The sequence below is a fragment of the Equus przewalskii genome, chromosome 14, assembly GCF_037783145.1.
Source record: "Equus przewalskii isolate Varuska chromosome 14, EquPr2, whole genome shotgun sequence".
NCBI lineage: Eukaryota > Metazoa > Chordata > Mammalia > Perissodactyla > Equidae > Equus > Equus przewalskii.
In genome coordinates this window covers 11,104,979-11,121,047 of record NC_091844.1, presented here as the reverse complement: position 1 = coordinate 11,121,047, position 16,069 = coordinate 11,104,979, and the positions used below count along the sequence as shown (strand labels likewise).

The 16,069-nt window shown below is 38.5% G+C and overlaps 1 protein-coding gene across 30 annotated transcripts in view; it reads left to right on the top strand.

Moving 5' to 3' along the window:
- The window catches only part of VWA3B (von Willebrand factor A domain containing 3B), a 201,082-nt gene that overhangs the window by 102,014 nt on the left and 82,999 nt on the right, over window positions 1-16,069 (top strand). For all 30 annotated transcript variants that reach the window (XM_070572067.1, XM_070572064.1, XM_070572066.1 and 27 more), the window contains one exon: window positions 13,102-13,200. In XM_070572067.1, the coding sequence (XP_070428168.1) occupies window positions 13,102-13,200 (99 nt within the window). The remainder of the gene's footprint in view (window positions 1-13,101; window positions 13,201-16,069) is intronic.

Sequence of the window (16,069 nt, the reverse complement as noted above, 5' to 3'; positions counted from 1 at the left end):
TGTCTCAGCCCCTTTATGAAAACAAATTTCAAAATGCAATTTTTTTTGTACTCAAACAGATTTGTTCCCTCTGAAACTTCATTATTGTTTTAAGTGATATATTGTAGCCATTTTTAACAGTGGACTTTGTTCAAAAGTAATGAACTTGTGGAAACATACAGTCCAAGATGAGTGGTCAAGACGGAGAGCAGGGAGAGAGGAGAGCAGGATGCAGCAGGAGGTGAAATAATTTCTTCAGGCCTGCACTTTACTTGGAGAACTTTAAAGCTATTGTTTTTGGCATTTACACAGACTACTGGGGAGAGTTTTCCTTTCCTTAAATTTTCTCTTGTCTTGAACTTATCTTAATTTTAAAAGGTTTTTTTTTTTTCCCCCAAGAACCGTATAGCATTCCAGGTATTTGAGATACACTAAAATTGTGACTAAGGGCTCTTTTTAAAAGTCAAACATAGATCATAAATATCTTTAAAATAGTTCAGTGCCTGAGTTTAGAGTCAAGATTTGACGGGAAGCCACAAATGGACATTCGGGGGGCTCCCTGGTTATTAACAAAGCAGGGCCTGTGCCATCATTGGGATGTGCTGGAGATCCCTTGGGATTTGCTTTTACAAATTGGGAGGAGGAGGACATATGTTCTATAAGAAATAATAATGCCTGTAAAATTTTGTCCTAACTGGCCACTTTAGCCTGGGAAAGCGTATTAAATTCATACCCAACTTGGTAAATTTCCAGGATTAACCAAGGATGTTACGTGGGACATATGTTCTCTCCTTTTACAGAGCATCTATAATAGGAAATGTCTTGTTAATTCAGAGTCCACTAATTTAGGGTTTGTGATAACAAGATATCACATATGTAATCTCATTGGATAAAAGCATTAATGGGTTCTGCTTTATATAAGAGTCACTAATGAATAGAACCAGCCATCTAAATGGCTAAAAAATATAACTCAGATCATTCTTTGTATAGTATGATTCTGCTCTCTTCAAAAGTCTGCATTGAAGCTCCCTTACTTGCTTGTTGAAGGTGCAAAATTCATTTTCAAGTCCAGATTCCTCTATAGTTCTTTTGGCGCGCTTGGTCCAGGAATCAACCCAGTACCTTCAGCACACCTCTCAGGCTCTGAGCCACCATGTGCTGGTGTCACGGAGCAGGAGTTCCCCAAACAGGCATCGCCAGTCCTAAGGTCAGAGAAGCACAACTTGAGGCAGTGCCTGCCCAGTAGGGTAGTGGGAGGTGGGGTCTGGCCCAAGGCTGCTGTGGGTGCAGGTGTGAAACAGGCACCAACTCCTGGCCAGCGTTCCCATGGCGCTCAGTGTGACTTTCTCCCAGCTTTTCCAGTACCTTTTCCGCATACCCTGAACAGTGGGCTTGTCAACAAGGGACTATTGAGCTTGGGCTCAGAGGGAGGTTGTTCTTCTGTTTACATTTCTGCTGCCCAAATGCTGCAGGAGTTGTTTTTTTTAACTTTTTAACTTGAAATCGTTTTAGATTTACATAAGAGTTGGAGAAATAGTACAGAGAATTCCCATATACCCCTCACCCAGCTTACCCTTGTGTTAAGATCTGACACAACCATAGTACAAATATCAAAACTAAGAAAAGCACATTGATATTATTGGCTATATTACAGACTTCATTCAGAGTTCATTAGTTTTTCCACTAAAGTCCCTGTTACGTTCCAAGGTTCAACCAAGATTCAGTCCACCTTGCACTTAGTTGCAGGGTCTCCTTAGTCTCCTCTGATCTGTGACAGCACTCTGTCTTTCCTTGTCTTTCTTGACCTTGATACTTTTGAAGAGTACTGATCAGATGTTTTGTCGAATGTCCTTCAATTTGGTTTTGTCTGATGGTTTCTCATGACTGGATTTGGGTTATGGATTTTGGGAAGAATACCTCAGAGGTGGTGTGTCCTTCTTAGTGCATCATATCATATCAAGTACATATCAGGTACACAATGTTGATATGCCTTAATACTGGTGATGTTAACTGATCACTTGCTTAAGGTAGCATCTGCCAAGTTTGTTGTGTATAGTTATGCATCACTTACTTAATCATGGGGATATGTTCTGAGAAGTGTGTCATTAGGCAATTTCATCATTGTGTGAACCTCATAGAGTGTACTTACACAAACCTAGATAGTGTAGCCTCCTACACATCTAGGCTATATGTACTAATCTTATGGGACCACTATCACATATGCGGTCCATTGTTGACTGAAACATAGTTATGCGGCGCATGACTGGATAGTTCTGTGGATTTTGACAAATGCGTAGTCATGTGTGTAAACCACAGTACCAAAGAGAGTAGTTACATCACCCTTAAAATATCCTCAAGAGCCCTTTGTAGTTAACTCCTCCCCTCCCGTGGCATCCACTGCTCTCTCTTTCTGTCCCTATAGTTTTTTTATCATTTCTAGAATGTCATATAAATGGAATCATATCCTAGGTAGCCTTTTGGTTCTAGCTTCTTTCATTTATCAAAAGATATTCAAATTCATCCAAGTTATTTCATGAATCAAGAGTTTGTTCCTTTTTATTGATGCTCAGTATTCCATTCTATGGATGTAAAACTGTTTACCCATTCCCTGTTGAAGGACATCTGTGTCATTTCTCATTTGGGGCATTTATGAATAAAACTGCTATGAACATTTGGGATACAGCTTTTTGTGTGAATATATGTCAAGAACTGTGAAGGATCTGAGATTTTACCTTATTTGCAAACTAACATGAATGTTAGCAGAAGACCCAAAACTCCTGGGTCAGAAACAAAGGACTTAGTATTCACGGCAATAGCAGTAGCCAGAGTATCTGCATCTTCTGGTACCAATTCTCTGAACTCCAATTCCCACAGGGTGATGTGAAGAGGGACAGGTGACACTTGCAGACAAGGTAGGTTGTGCTAAAGAAAAGGGATCCTGAACATAGAGGAACTGAATTTTCTATAATGGACTATAAACATGCTTGTCCTTTGTTCTAGAATTAGATATTATTTTTATAGTGGATAATAAGCATACTTGCCTTTTTCTTTGAAGGAAGACATTATCTCTATTTTCAAAGGCTGTTTGCTATATAAACATCCTTGAAAAGATAGACCAGAGGTTCTTGAGATAGGAATATAGAATATTGATTTGAGACATTTCCTCTTTTCTAATGTAGGATTTTAATACTATAAATTCCTTCTCAGCACTGCATTAGCTTCATCTCACATATTTTCATGTTGTGTTTAATTTTCATTCAATTCTATGTAATTTTTTATTTTCTTTGTGGTTTCTTTTTTGAACCATGAGTTATTTAAAGCCCATTCTTTAACTTCCAAGTGCTTGGAGATTTTCATGTTATCTTTCTGTTATCAATTTCTATTTTGATTCCACTATAGTTAGAGGACATACTCTGTATGATTTCAATTCTTTTGAATTTGTTAAGGGTTGTTTTATAACTCAAGATATGGTCTATTTATACGAATTTTCAATGTTTGTTTGAAAAGAATATGTATTCTGTTGTTAGAATGTTCTCTAAATGTTAATTAGATGTGGCTAGTTGAAGGTATTGTTCAGTTACTTTATATCCTTGCTGTTTATGAATGCTATCAACTGTTACAACTATTGAAGTCCCCAATCATAACTGTTGAGTTGTCCATTATTTCTTTCAGCTCTGTTAGATTTTGCTTCATGTATTTTGAAGCTCTGTTGTTTGGTGCATACCCATTTAGGGTTGTTATCTTCTTGTTGGATTGATCTTTTTATCATCATGTTCAGTCCCTTGTAATTTCCTTTTCTTTAAAATCTGCATTATGTGATATTAGTATAGTTACTCATAATTTTTCAAAATTAATGTTTACATAATGTATCTTTTCTGTCTTTTTACTTTCAACCCACCTATGTTGTTATATTTGATGTGTTCCTTTTAGACTACATAGAGTTAGGCCATATTCTTGTTCACTCTCCAATCTCTGTCATGTTATTGGCATACTTAGGCCATTTACATATAAAGTAATTATTGATATTTAAGGCTTACGCCTCCCATTTTGTTGTTTTCTGTGTTTTTCCTCTATTTCTCCTTTCTCTTATTTTTCTTGCCTTCCTATGGATTAATTGAAGAGTTTTAGTATTCTATTCTGATTCACTTTTAATGTTTTTGAGTGCATTGCCTCATATGGTTTTCCTCATGGTTGTTCTAGGTATTTTCTTATACATATATGTAGCTTATCACAGCCCACTGATGGTTTACCGCTACAAGTTAAGTGTACAAAACTTCCTTCCATTTAGGTCCCTTTACTCTCACCATATACAAACTATAATTTTCTGAACTATTTCCTCTATGTTCATTATACATCATATTAGATAGTGTTGAACTTTTGCTTCAGCTGTAAAACATCATTAAAGACACTCATGAGTTCATTAAAGATACTCATGAGGTTATGGATTCTTTATTATATCTACTTCTATATTTACCCATTCCATTGTTTTTTCATTTCTGAAGGTCAAAGCCTTCTTTCTATTTGGAGAGCTTTCATTAGCCATTCTTTAAGGGTAAGTCTTCCAGCAATAAATTCTCTTTGTTTTCCATCTCCTTCAACCCTGGCGGAGATTTTCACCAGATATGTGATTCATGGCTTGCAGTACTTTTTTATCACTATTTGAAAAATGTCATGGCACTGGTTTCTATGATTTCAGATGAGAAATTGCTGTCATTTGGTTGGTGTTCCTTTATAGTTAATGTATTATTTCTCTTTGGCTATTTTTAGGATTTTTCTTTGTCTTAGTTTTCATAAGTTTTGTGTCTTTTCAGAAGTGTCTTTGTGTAGATTTCCTTGGTTTTACCCTATCTGCAGTTTGCTTAGCTTCTTGAATTGTAGTTTTCATCAAATTTGGAGAGTTTTTAGCCATTACTTCTTTAAATACTTTATCGGTCCCACACTCTTTCTCCTCTCCTTTATGGGATTCTGATGGTATGAATGTTACATCCTTTTCATTGTCCCAGAGATCTCTGAGGCTCTGTTGGTATTGGCATCAGTTGATTGCTTTTCTCATTCAAATGTAGTTTTCCTGGTTCCTTGGTATGATGAATGATTCTTTTATTGGATCCTGGATAATCTGGTTATTATGTTAGGAGACTCTCTATTCCCGTTTAAATCTTCTCGTTTAGCAGGCAGTCACCTTGTTCAGGTTTAGTATGTTCATTCCAGCATAACTTTGTGGGCTTTAGTTCCAATGACACTTTAATTTTCTAAGCCATGCAGTCATATTCTGGTCTGCTTTGTTCTCCTCATTCTGCTGGGACTCCCACTCAGTTCCTGTTTGGTGCTGTCTGTGGGGGTGGAAGTCATGTCCCTGGGCTGCCTATTGTTGCTGGGTGACCCTCTGGGGTGCAGGAGCAGAAGCTGCACCCTTTGTCACTGAGTAGAGGGCAGGAAGACACAGGGCTTGGTGTTTACTGTTGTTGTAGGATTGGACTGCCCATCAGTGCTCCAGTTGTGGATCTGGGAGAGTCAGGGACTTTGCTCATGCTGACGGATCACACCACCCACTGGTGAGCTGGTTGTAGCATGGTGCTAGATTAGCTGCACTGATGCCACTGCTGCCAGTGAGCCAGACCACCTGCCAGTGCCCAAGTTTGGAAATGAACAGGACTTTGTTTACTGTGCTGAAGTTGCATAGAACCACCTGCCAGTACCCCAGGTGTGGAGTGGGGGCCGAGACAGCCTGAGATATTGCTACTGCTTTTGCTATCAGCAGATCAGACCACTGGCACATGCCCCAGAGTTGCAGCATGGGGGCTGGACGCCTGAGTGCTTTACTGCTGCCGTTGTTTCTGGTGGATCGATTTCCCGAGTTGGGTTGTGGAACAGGGTCTAGGCAGCTGGGGTTTTGCTGTTTCTGCTGGCAGATTGGTTTGTAGAGCAAGGACTGGGACCACCATGACATCAATACTGCCACTGCCTCCAGCAAACAGGGCCTGAGTTGTGGAGTAGAGGTTGGGGATTTCCACTAGGTCTCTGTTGGACTTAACCTTTCCCAGTCCTTTTGTCAGAGCAAGTGAGTTTTTGGCTTGTTTTGTTTGTTTTGGTCCATGCCTGTTAATGGTTTCCAGTTGCAGGCCTCTTTGGTACCCAAACTGGAAGCATATGAGAGATCAAAAGAAGACCAAGGAACTCACTACAATGCCTTTCTTCAAGTCTTGAGGTCCCTAGCCAGTCCACCTTCTTCTTTCTAGCTCTTAGAATCCTTTTATGATTGTCTGTTAAATAATCTTGAGGGTATTTCATTGTATTTAGAGGGCAGAAGCAGGGAAGAGTGAGTCTATGCCATCTTGCTCCAGACCCTTCTTCAATTTTTGAGAGATGTTTTCTTTGGGAATAGAATTCTAGATTGACAGGTTTTTTTCTTTCTGTATTTAAAAGCTATTATTTTATTGTCTTCTAGCTTTCATGGTTTCTGTGGAAAAGTCTGCTATATTTCGTACCTTTGTCCATCTGTATGTGCTGTGTCTTTGTTCTCTGACTGACTTCAAAGTTTTTCTGTCCTTTGGTTTCAATAGTTTGAATGTTATTTGCTTAGGTGTAGAGTTATTGTTGATGTTTATTTTATTTGTACATATATTGTTATTTTGTTCACATGTATTTCTAAGCTAAACTCATTATTTGAGATAATTATAATTCCCATGCAGTTGTAAGAAAAAGTTCAGAGAGATCCTGTATAATAGTATACATAAATGCCAAGAAACACAATTGTTAGCTTGTATGGTAGTTGCATGTTTAGTTTTTAAGGAAACAGCCAAGCTGTTTCTAGAGACTACTGTTTTATATTCCCACCAGCAATGTATTAGTGATCCAGTTTCTCTGCGTCCTTGTTAGTATGTGGTATAGTCACTCTTTTTTATTTTAGCCATTCTGATCAGCGTGAAGTAATATCCCATTGTGATTTTAATTTTCATTTAGGTAATAACTGATGATGATGAGCATCTTTTTATGGGCTCATTTTCTGTGTGTTTATCTTCTTCAACCAAATATCTCTTCATATCTTTTGTCCATGTTCTAATTGAATTTTTCATTTTTTTTACTGTTGATTTTTGAATGTTCTTCTTATATTCTAGATACTAGTCCTTTGTCAGACATGTCGTTTGTGAATACTTTCTGCCAATCCGGAGCTTGTCATTTCATCCTCTTAACACATCTTTTACAGACCAAAAGTTTTCAATTTTGATTAAGTTAAATTTATCAATCTTTTCCTTTTATGACCTAGGTCCTAAAGATTTTTCTCTTATATTTTTTTCTAAAAGTTTTATATTTTTGTGTTTTATACTTAAGGTCATGATATTTTTTGAGATAATTTTTATATAAAGTGTGACTTTTAGGCCAAGGTTCGAGGTTCCTTTTTTTTTTTTTTTGCCTGTGGACATCAATTCCTCTGGCTCCATTTGTTGAAAAGTCTGTCTCTCTAGCATTGAATTGGTTTTTCATCTCTGTCAAAAATCAGTTGGGTATATTTCTGTGGGTCTATTTCTGAATTCTCTGTTCTCTTCCATTGATCTATGTATTTATCCCTCCACTAATACCACATGGGCTTGATTGCTGTAGCCATGTATTAAGTCTTGAATATGAGTAGACTGACTCCACTTTATTCTTCTTTTCCATAATGATCTTAGCTTTTCTAGTTCCATTGCCTTTCCATATAAATTTTAGAATAATCATGTATATATCTGCAAATCTTGGGGTTTTTTTTTGAAGTATGAATTACATTAAACCTGGATATCAGTTTGGGAAAAGTTGATGTCTTAACTATGTTGAATCTTCCAATTCATGAACATAGTTTATTTCTCCATTTATTTAGATCTTCTTTGATTTCTTTCATCAGTATTGTATAGTTTTCAGATATAAGTCCTGCATATGTTTTGCTACATTTACACTTAAATATTTCATTTTGGGGGGTAATTGTAAATGAGTATTGTATCTTTTTTTAAACTTCATTTTTTTCTTTAAAGTATGATTTTTTTTTTTTTTTTTTTTTTAGTGAGGAAGGTGGGCCCTGAGCTAACATCTGTTGCCAAACTTCCTCTTTTTTTTTCTCCCCAAGCCCAAGTACATAGTTGCATATCCTGGTTGTATGTCATTCTAGTTCTTCTATGTGGGACGCCACCACAGCATGGCTTGATGAGCGGTGCATAGGTCTACGTCCAGGATCTGAACTGGCGAACCCCAGACCACCGAAGCAGAGTGTACGAACTTAACCAGTCAGCCACAGGGCTGGCCCCAAGTATCGTATTTTTAATTTTGATATCCATGTGTTCATTGCCAGTATATACAATTAACTTTTGTATATTTCTCTTGCATTCTGCACCCTTTTGGAATTCACATATTACTTCAAGAAGGTTCTTTTTGTAGATTACTTATGATTTTGTAGGTTTTTGTAGCTGCTCTTCTTCAAGTTGCAGAAGTTTCCCTCTGTTTCTATTTTTCTTGAGTTTCTGTTATTACTGGGTGTTGAATTTTGTCAAATGCACTTTGTGTATTGATTGATATACTCATGTGTTTTTTTCTTTAGCCTGTTAATATGGTGAATTCCATGGGTTTTTTTTTAATATGAACCACCCTTGCATCCCTGGAATAAACCTCACTTGGCCATTGTATATAATTCACCGTATATATTGCTTAATTTTATTTGTTGATATTTTGTTAAAGATTTTTGTGTCCATGTTAGTGACAGATATTGGTCTATAGGTTTCTTTTTTTTGTACTGTCGTTTTCTGGTTTTGGTATCAGAGTATTACTAGATTCATAACACGAAGTGGACAGTATCCCTCTTCTTTTGTTTTCTGGCAGAGGTTGTGTAGAATTGTGGAAATTTTAAATGGTTGGTAGAATTCTCCAATGAAACCATCTAGACTGAAGATTTCTTTGTTGGGAGTTTTAAAATTATGATTTCTACGTAAATAATAGTTATAGGGCTATTAAAGTTTTCTGTTTCATATTAGGTGAATTGTGGTAGTTTGTGTGTAAGTTGTCAAATTTATGTGTGTAGGATTGTCTGTGGAATTCCCTTATTATTCTTTTGATATCTACAGCATCTGCAGTGATATTCCCTATTTCATCCCTCATATTAACAATTTGTGTCTTCTCTCATTTTTCTCTTTGTCAGTCTTGCTAGAAATTTGGCAATTTTATTGATCTTTTAAAAGAAGCCATTCTTTATTTCATTGATTTTTCTTGATTCTTTTACTGTTTTCAATTTCATTGGTTTATTCTCTTTTTGTTATTATTTCCTTCCTTTTGCTTGCTTTGGATTTACTTTGCTCTTCTCTTACTATATTCTTGAGGTGAGAATGTTAATTATTTATTTGACTTTTCCTCTTTTCTAATGTATGCATTTAGTGCTATAAATTTTCCTTTTAGCACTGCTTTACCTGTGTCCCACAAATTTCTATGTATTTTCATGGATTCCTTTGGGAGTTGCTCAGTTTGTTGAATCTATACATTTAGATCTCTTGCCAAATTTGGGAAGAGTGAGGTGTTGTGTCTTCAAGTACTTTTCCAGTCCCATGCTCTGTCTTCTCTCTTTCAGGAACTGATAACAGAAACATTAAATCTTTTGTTACAGTCCCACAAATATCTAAAGGCTCTGTGTTTTTTTCTTCAGTTGTCTTCTCTATATTCTCAAATTAGGTAATTTCTATTGTTCTATTTTCCAGCTCACTGATTTTTTTCTTCTCTCCCCTCCATTCTGCTGTTGAGCCCTACTGTGTTTTAAAATTTTAGTTATTGTGTTTTTAAGTTTTAAGATTCCATTTGGTTCTCCTTAGTATCTTTTATTTCTTTGCTGAGACTTTCTGGTTCTTTGCTGATGCTTTCTAGTTTTCGTTTGTTTCAAACTTGTTGGTGATTGCTATTTGAAACATTTTTATCATGGCTGCTCTAAAACCTTTGTCAAATAGTTCTAACATCTCTGTCATCTCAATGTTGGTATCTATTGTCTCTTTCATTCAGGTTGAGATCTTCCTGGTTCTTGGTATGATAGATGACTTTCAATTTAATACCAGACATTTTCGTTTTGTCTTATCATGCTCTGGATATTATTCAAACCTTCTATTTAGTTGGCTCTGTCTGACACTGCTCTGTCAGGGGATAAGAGGACCCTGCTGCAGTACCGTCAGGTGGAGGCTAAAGTCCATGTTCCCCACTCAGACTCTGAAGGGGGAAGAGCACCTTGTTACTGCTGGGTGGGAGTGACACCATCGGGCATGGAGGACTTATTACAATTGGTGGGGATGAAAGTTTTGGCTTACTACTTGGCCTTCTCTGACACCCCCCTGGCAGAAGTGTTAGGGCATTTTATTTCACTTATCCTACCTGGTATTCTCTGACTTTCTTGGGTGCATAGGTTTGTGTCTGTCATTGTTTTTGGAAAATTCTCAGCCACTATTTTTTCAAGTATTTCTTCTACCCTGTTTCTCTCTTCTCCTGTGTTTCCAAGTATGCAGCTGTCAGACCATCTGATATTGTTCCACAGCTCTTTGGTGCTCTTTTCTGTTTTGATTTACTCTTATTTCCTCTTTGTATTCATCTGTGTTACTATGGGTTTTTTTTTGTTGTTGTTGTTTTAGCATTTCCATTTGATTATTTCCTAAGGTTTCCATCTCTGCTGAAATTACCCACCTGGTCTTGAAAGTTGCTGACCTTTGCCATTAAGGTTTTAATGTCTTAATCATAGTTCTTTTTAAATTTCTGTTAGATCGTGTCAACATCTGTCTCATATCTGAGTTTGTTTCTGATGAGTACTTTTGTCTCTTGGTAGTACATTGTTTATTTTTTCTTTTTAATATTTTGTTGTTGTTAAAGCTGGACATCATGTGAGGTAGATAGAGATTGAGATAAATATTTTTTAGGCCTGGAAATGAGCATGCCTTTCTTTTTAAAATATGTGGGAGCGATAACATTAGTCTGATTAGGAGTTGGGCTGGGTTTGAGGTTGGTTTGTTATTGTTACCTTCAGTGCACATACCCTTGAAGTCTTGTAGATGTTTTGTGTTAAGATGGTGGATGATGTGCTAGATGGTTATTTTTCAATGTCTGCTCCACCCTCAGCTTTTGGTTTTCCCTTTACTCTGGGCCTCAGAGACAGTCTGTCTCTTGCAAGTTACTTGCTAGTCAGTGTTTGCAGGAGAGTGATGGGTGGGTGGGGTTTTTTCAGTTATTTTATTGAGATCACAATGGCCTGTAACATTGTGTAATTTCAGGTGTATATTATTATTTATCAGTTTCTGTATAGACTGCATTCTGCTCACCACCAGTAGTCTAATTTTTATCCATCACCATATATATGTGCCCCTTTACCCCTTTCACCCACCTCACTACCCCCTTCCTCTCTGGTAACCACTAATCTTTTCTCTTTATCCATGTGTTTGTTTATCTTCCACATATGAGTGAAATCATGTAGTATTTGTCTTTCTCTGTCTAATTTCGCTTAACATCATACCCTCAAGGTCCATGCATGTTGTTGCAAATAAGGTGATTTTGTCTTTTTTATGGCTGAGTAGTATTCCATTGTGTATATATATATATATACACACCACATCTTCTTTATATGTTCATCAGTTGATGGGCACTTGGGTTGCTTCCATGTCTTGGCTATTGTAGATAATGCTGCAATGAACATAGGGGTGCATAAATCTCTTTGAATTATTGATTTCAAGATCTTTGGATAAATACCAGTAGTGGGATAGCTGGATCGTATGGTATTTTTATTTTTAATTTTTTGAGAAATCTCTGTCCTGTTTTCCATAGTGTCTGCACCAGTTTGCGTTCCCATCAGCAGTGTCTGAGGGTTTCCTTTTCTCTGCATCCTCTCCAACATTTGTTGTTTTTTGTCTTGGTAATTATAGCCATTCTGGCAGATGTGAGGTGATTTCTGAATAAGCCTTGGTCTTAGTCAGGCACGGTGTCCCAGAGTCTCAGGGACGTGGCCTTCTCCGTAGTTCTGAGCCCAGCACCTTTCCCTGCTCCTTCTGCAGGTGTGACGGGTTTGTTTCTCTCCTCTTCCCTTCCTCCAGCTGTCCTGGTTTTCACCCATGCCCTGAGGGTGGCCATGTTTGCTGCCCTTCCCTCCGCTTCCCAGCACACATAGATTAAGGCTTTGTTCTGTAGGGGAGATAGAGGAGAAGGCTCCCTGTGGAGATTCCTGTGTCGGTGGCCCTCTCTCCCACTTCTGCACATGAAAGATATTTTCTTAGGACTCTCCCAGTCTTTTCTGTGAGTACCCTGTGGGGTTTGTGGTGAACAGCCTTCAAGAGAGTGCAGATCCCCCTACATTTGTGGCCTCCGGACTGTACCCTCTCACCAGTATACACCTGGCCAGACTCTACCAATTTACCAATCGCCCCAGCCTAGCTCTTCTTCCTAGTGTCTGGCTGCCTCTTGTCCCAGAAAGCCAGTGCTTGCATCTTGCCCGGCTCCGCAGATGCCCATCTCGCCCCAGGTGTTGGGCCAGTTAGTTGTCCTGGGACCTGAGCCTTCTGACTGGCCTAACAAAAGTCGCGTGCTTGCTGTTTGTCGGCTTTCGTTCATTATGAGTTTTGGAGTGACTCTTGCCAGTGCTCTACATACCTGGGCAGAAACTGCAGGAGTTTTAAAAATGTACTGTTTCTTTGCTGTACTCCCAGGTTGCTAGTGATACCACACTCATGTTTGCTGCATGTTGGGTGTCGTGATTAAATCCTGGTTGGAAACAAACATGATCCCTGCCAGGTGTATTCAGGTCGCATGTTTAAGCGGTGTTGACAGCTGAATGAACAGTAACTGAGTTAGTGCCTCACACAGAAGCACACAAAGGTAAAATTGCATTAAGAACTCTGTCCTGAGGACAGGAAACCCAGAGTCTTGGCAGCTAGCAGTCCTGGAACTGTCTGAATAGAGACTTTTATGGCACACCCAGGGGTCAGGCTTCTTGGAACTACTGGGCTCAAATTATTATCTCAACATAATTTTAATCTATCTTTTATATCACAAGTACTTTTCTTTCTTGTTTGGAAGCAGAAAATAAATAACATTCATTTGAGACCTTTTTTGAGATTCGAGTATGTGCTTGTCATCTCTCTCTCTTTTCTGTAGATTGGAAGTTCCACGAACACCCTGAATGCCCTGCAAATTGCTTTTGCTGATAAAGAAACACAAGCAATCTACCTTTTGACAGATGGGAGGCCTGATCAGGTACTTAGCAAAGTTGTGAACAAAGACTAACCGATTCCCTGAAAGTGAATGCTGAGAATGGGTTTGGGGGATCTTTTCAACTGTCACCAGAAAACTGCTGAGAGATATTTTCTTGGTTCAGGAACAGAGAACTGAGGTGAGAAAATCCACTGAGGAATTCCTTTGTCTATTAAAACACTGAGGAGAATTTATGTGGGCGTGAGTATTGTCTGGTTAATGTGACACACACTCCCAGAGCGGGAGACCAACCTCATGAAAGGAGACGTCCGTCTTCCACTGAAGACTGGTTTATGTTTTATTGCAAACTAAGAGTGAGGAGATCCTTTTTGATTTTTTTCCTTTGAGGACTCTAAATCTAAACATGTCACTGTACGCTGTCCTTGGTTTTACCTCTAATTTTAACTTACTAATCATTTAAACAAAAGCATGCCTTTCCAGTGAAACGTTCTTTGTTTTGTTTAGCCTGACTGGAAACTATTTGAAAAGTTTTAGCGGAGTCTGTTCGTCTTCTTTTGAGCTTTGTGAATGAAAGACTAATGCTCTGGGCCTTAAATAAACATACGGATTTGCAGGCCAGTACAGTGTAAATTAACTAAAGTGAGTTAGGATCAACGTATTGTGAGGTGTTTGCCTGTGAAGACTGCTAGGCAAATATTGTAAAATATCCTATGTCGAATGGTCCAGGGCTTAAACAGTAAAGCAACTGGATTTTACTACAGTGTTAGATTTGTGGCAGAGAAGTTTATGTAAAGTAAAATTTTATTTTGAATGATTTTCCTATCAACTTCACTGTACTTTCTATTCAGAAGCGGTTTTACTGTGCCTGGCTTGTGTTCCCTGTGTGGTGCCCAGTTTGAGGCTACAAAGCTGACTAATATCTCATCCCTGCCTAGGGAAGTCTCCAGGCTGGGTGAGGTGCTCGACAGATGCCTTTAACTCTGATACGTTTTGGGGAGTGGGGTTGCCAGTGCTGGGAGACATCTGGGAGCACAGAGTGATGAGTTCTGCTATACGAGATGCAGAGAACACCAGGCCAGGTTCCACTGAGGAGGGGACCTTTCAGCTGTGTCTAGAAAGAGGAGAAGGAATTTTCTCAACAGAGGAGATTCCTGGTATCCTGGGTAGAAGGAACAGAGGCATGAAAATATGTGGGCTGCTCAGAGCAATAATCTGAGGGCAATGATGGGAGAGTGTCAGGGCTGAGGCTCGAAAGTTAGGTTGGGGGAGATCATGAAGGTCCTTGACCACCACATGGAAAGGATGGGCTTTGCCGCGATGGGGGCTCAGAGGAGCAGGTGGTCCCGTCCACCTGTATTTTAGAAATATGCCTCTGTAGTGCCAGGGAAAGACTAGATCTCGATGAGAGCTGGTCAGGGCCCACCTCAGGTAGGAGCAGCAGAATTGGGAGAAGGGGACTCTCTTCAGAGATGAGTTAAGACAAGTAGCAACAAAGGGCTTGGTGGCCAATTTGGGAGGAGGGGAGGGTGGAGTGAGGAGAAGGTGGGAGCAAAGGAGAAAGGGGTCAAGGTGACTGATTGCTGGCTTATAACAATTGTTATTAACTGATTTAAATTTAAATTTAACGCAGGAACAGGCTTGGGTGTGCTGGTGGAGGATGCTGAGTTTGGGCGCCTGTCGTTCATGGATGTCCAGAATCCCCTAGAAATAGGAGGCTAGTGTCTGGAGAAGATGTGGGCTGGAGATTCTGATTTGAAAGTCATCTGGATAGGGATCTTTTTATTTTTAATAAATTCTTACTGATTTTATTGCAGTTTAGAAAATACAGATACGCACATAAGCATAAGAAGGAAGAAAACTTAAATCGTTCATAACTCAATTTTGCGTTCTGCTTTCTTTCATCTAATACGCACAGTTTTTCCAAGTCATCAGAAATTCTTTAGAAACATCATTCTCAATAACTATATCATATTTTATTATATAGATTTAATAAAACTTCTACCATAAAAATTAATTTTGTTTATTTAATTTTTGAATAGTAGTACATTCACATGGTACAAATTACAAAGGTACAAAAGGACATATAGAGAAAATTCCCCTCCCACCTTTTGTTCACCAGTTAAGAGGCAATGTGTGTTACCAGTTTCTTGCATCTTCTTTCAGAGATAGTTTGTCATGCAAGCAGATGTATATTTACATATATATTTCCTTTTAGAATATATAAATGGTGGCATATTATACACACAATCCTGCACCTGTATTAATAAAACCATATACCTTGGAGATTGTTTAATATCGTTTCATAAAGAGCTTCCTCACTTTTTTCATTGTTTCCTACTATCCCATCACATGGCTATTTAGCCATGTCCTGTGGAGACGGACATTTAGATTGTTTTCAATTTTCATGTTATATACAACGTTGCAAAAGTAACCATGCACGTGTATCATCTTGCACATGTATGAGCATATCTGAAGTGTAAATTCTAAGAAGTGGACTTGGTCAAAAGGTATATGTTTTGACGGATACTGCCAAATAGCCTCCCAAAGAGGATGTACCAAGTAACACTCCTTCTGGCAGTGTATTGAGAAGGGTTCTTGATCTCCAATCCGTCATAGACTTCCGAGGGTCCAGAATCTCCCAAGAATATATACAAAATGGCTTCATATATGTCTCTGGGGAGAAGATCAATAGCATTCACCAGATTCTCAGAGGGCCTGCGGTCCACTTAAAGATGAAGAACCAGGGATACGGGTGATAGTTGGAATCAGAAATATGCAAATTACCCCAAAAGTAATTTATAAACTCTTACTTAGGCATGTCATATTTCTATCTGGCTTTTTCCTACATGCAGTCTATTTATTTTGCATTATCCCTCAGATTCTCTCAGAAAAGTAGATGAATATTTGATAT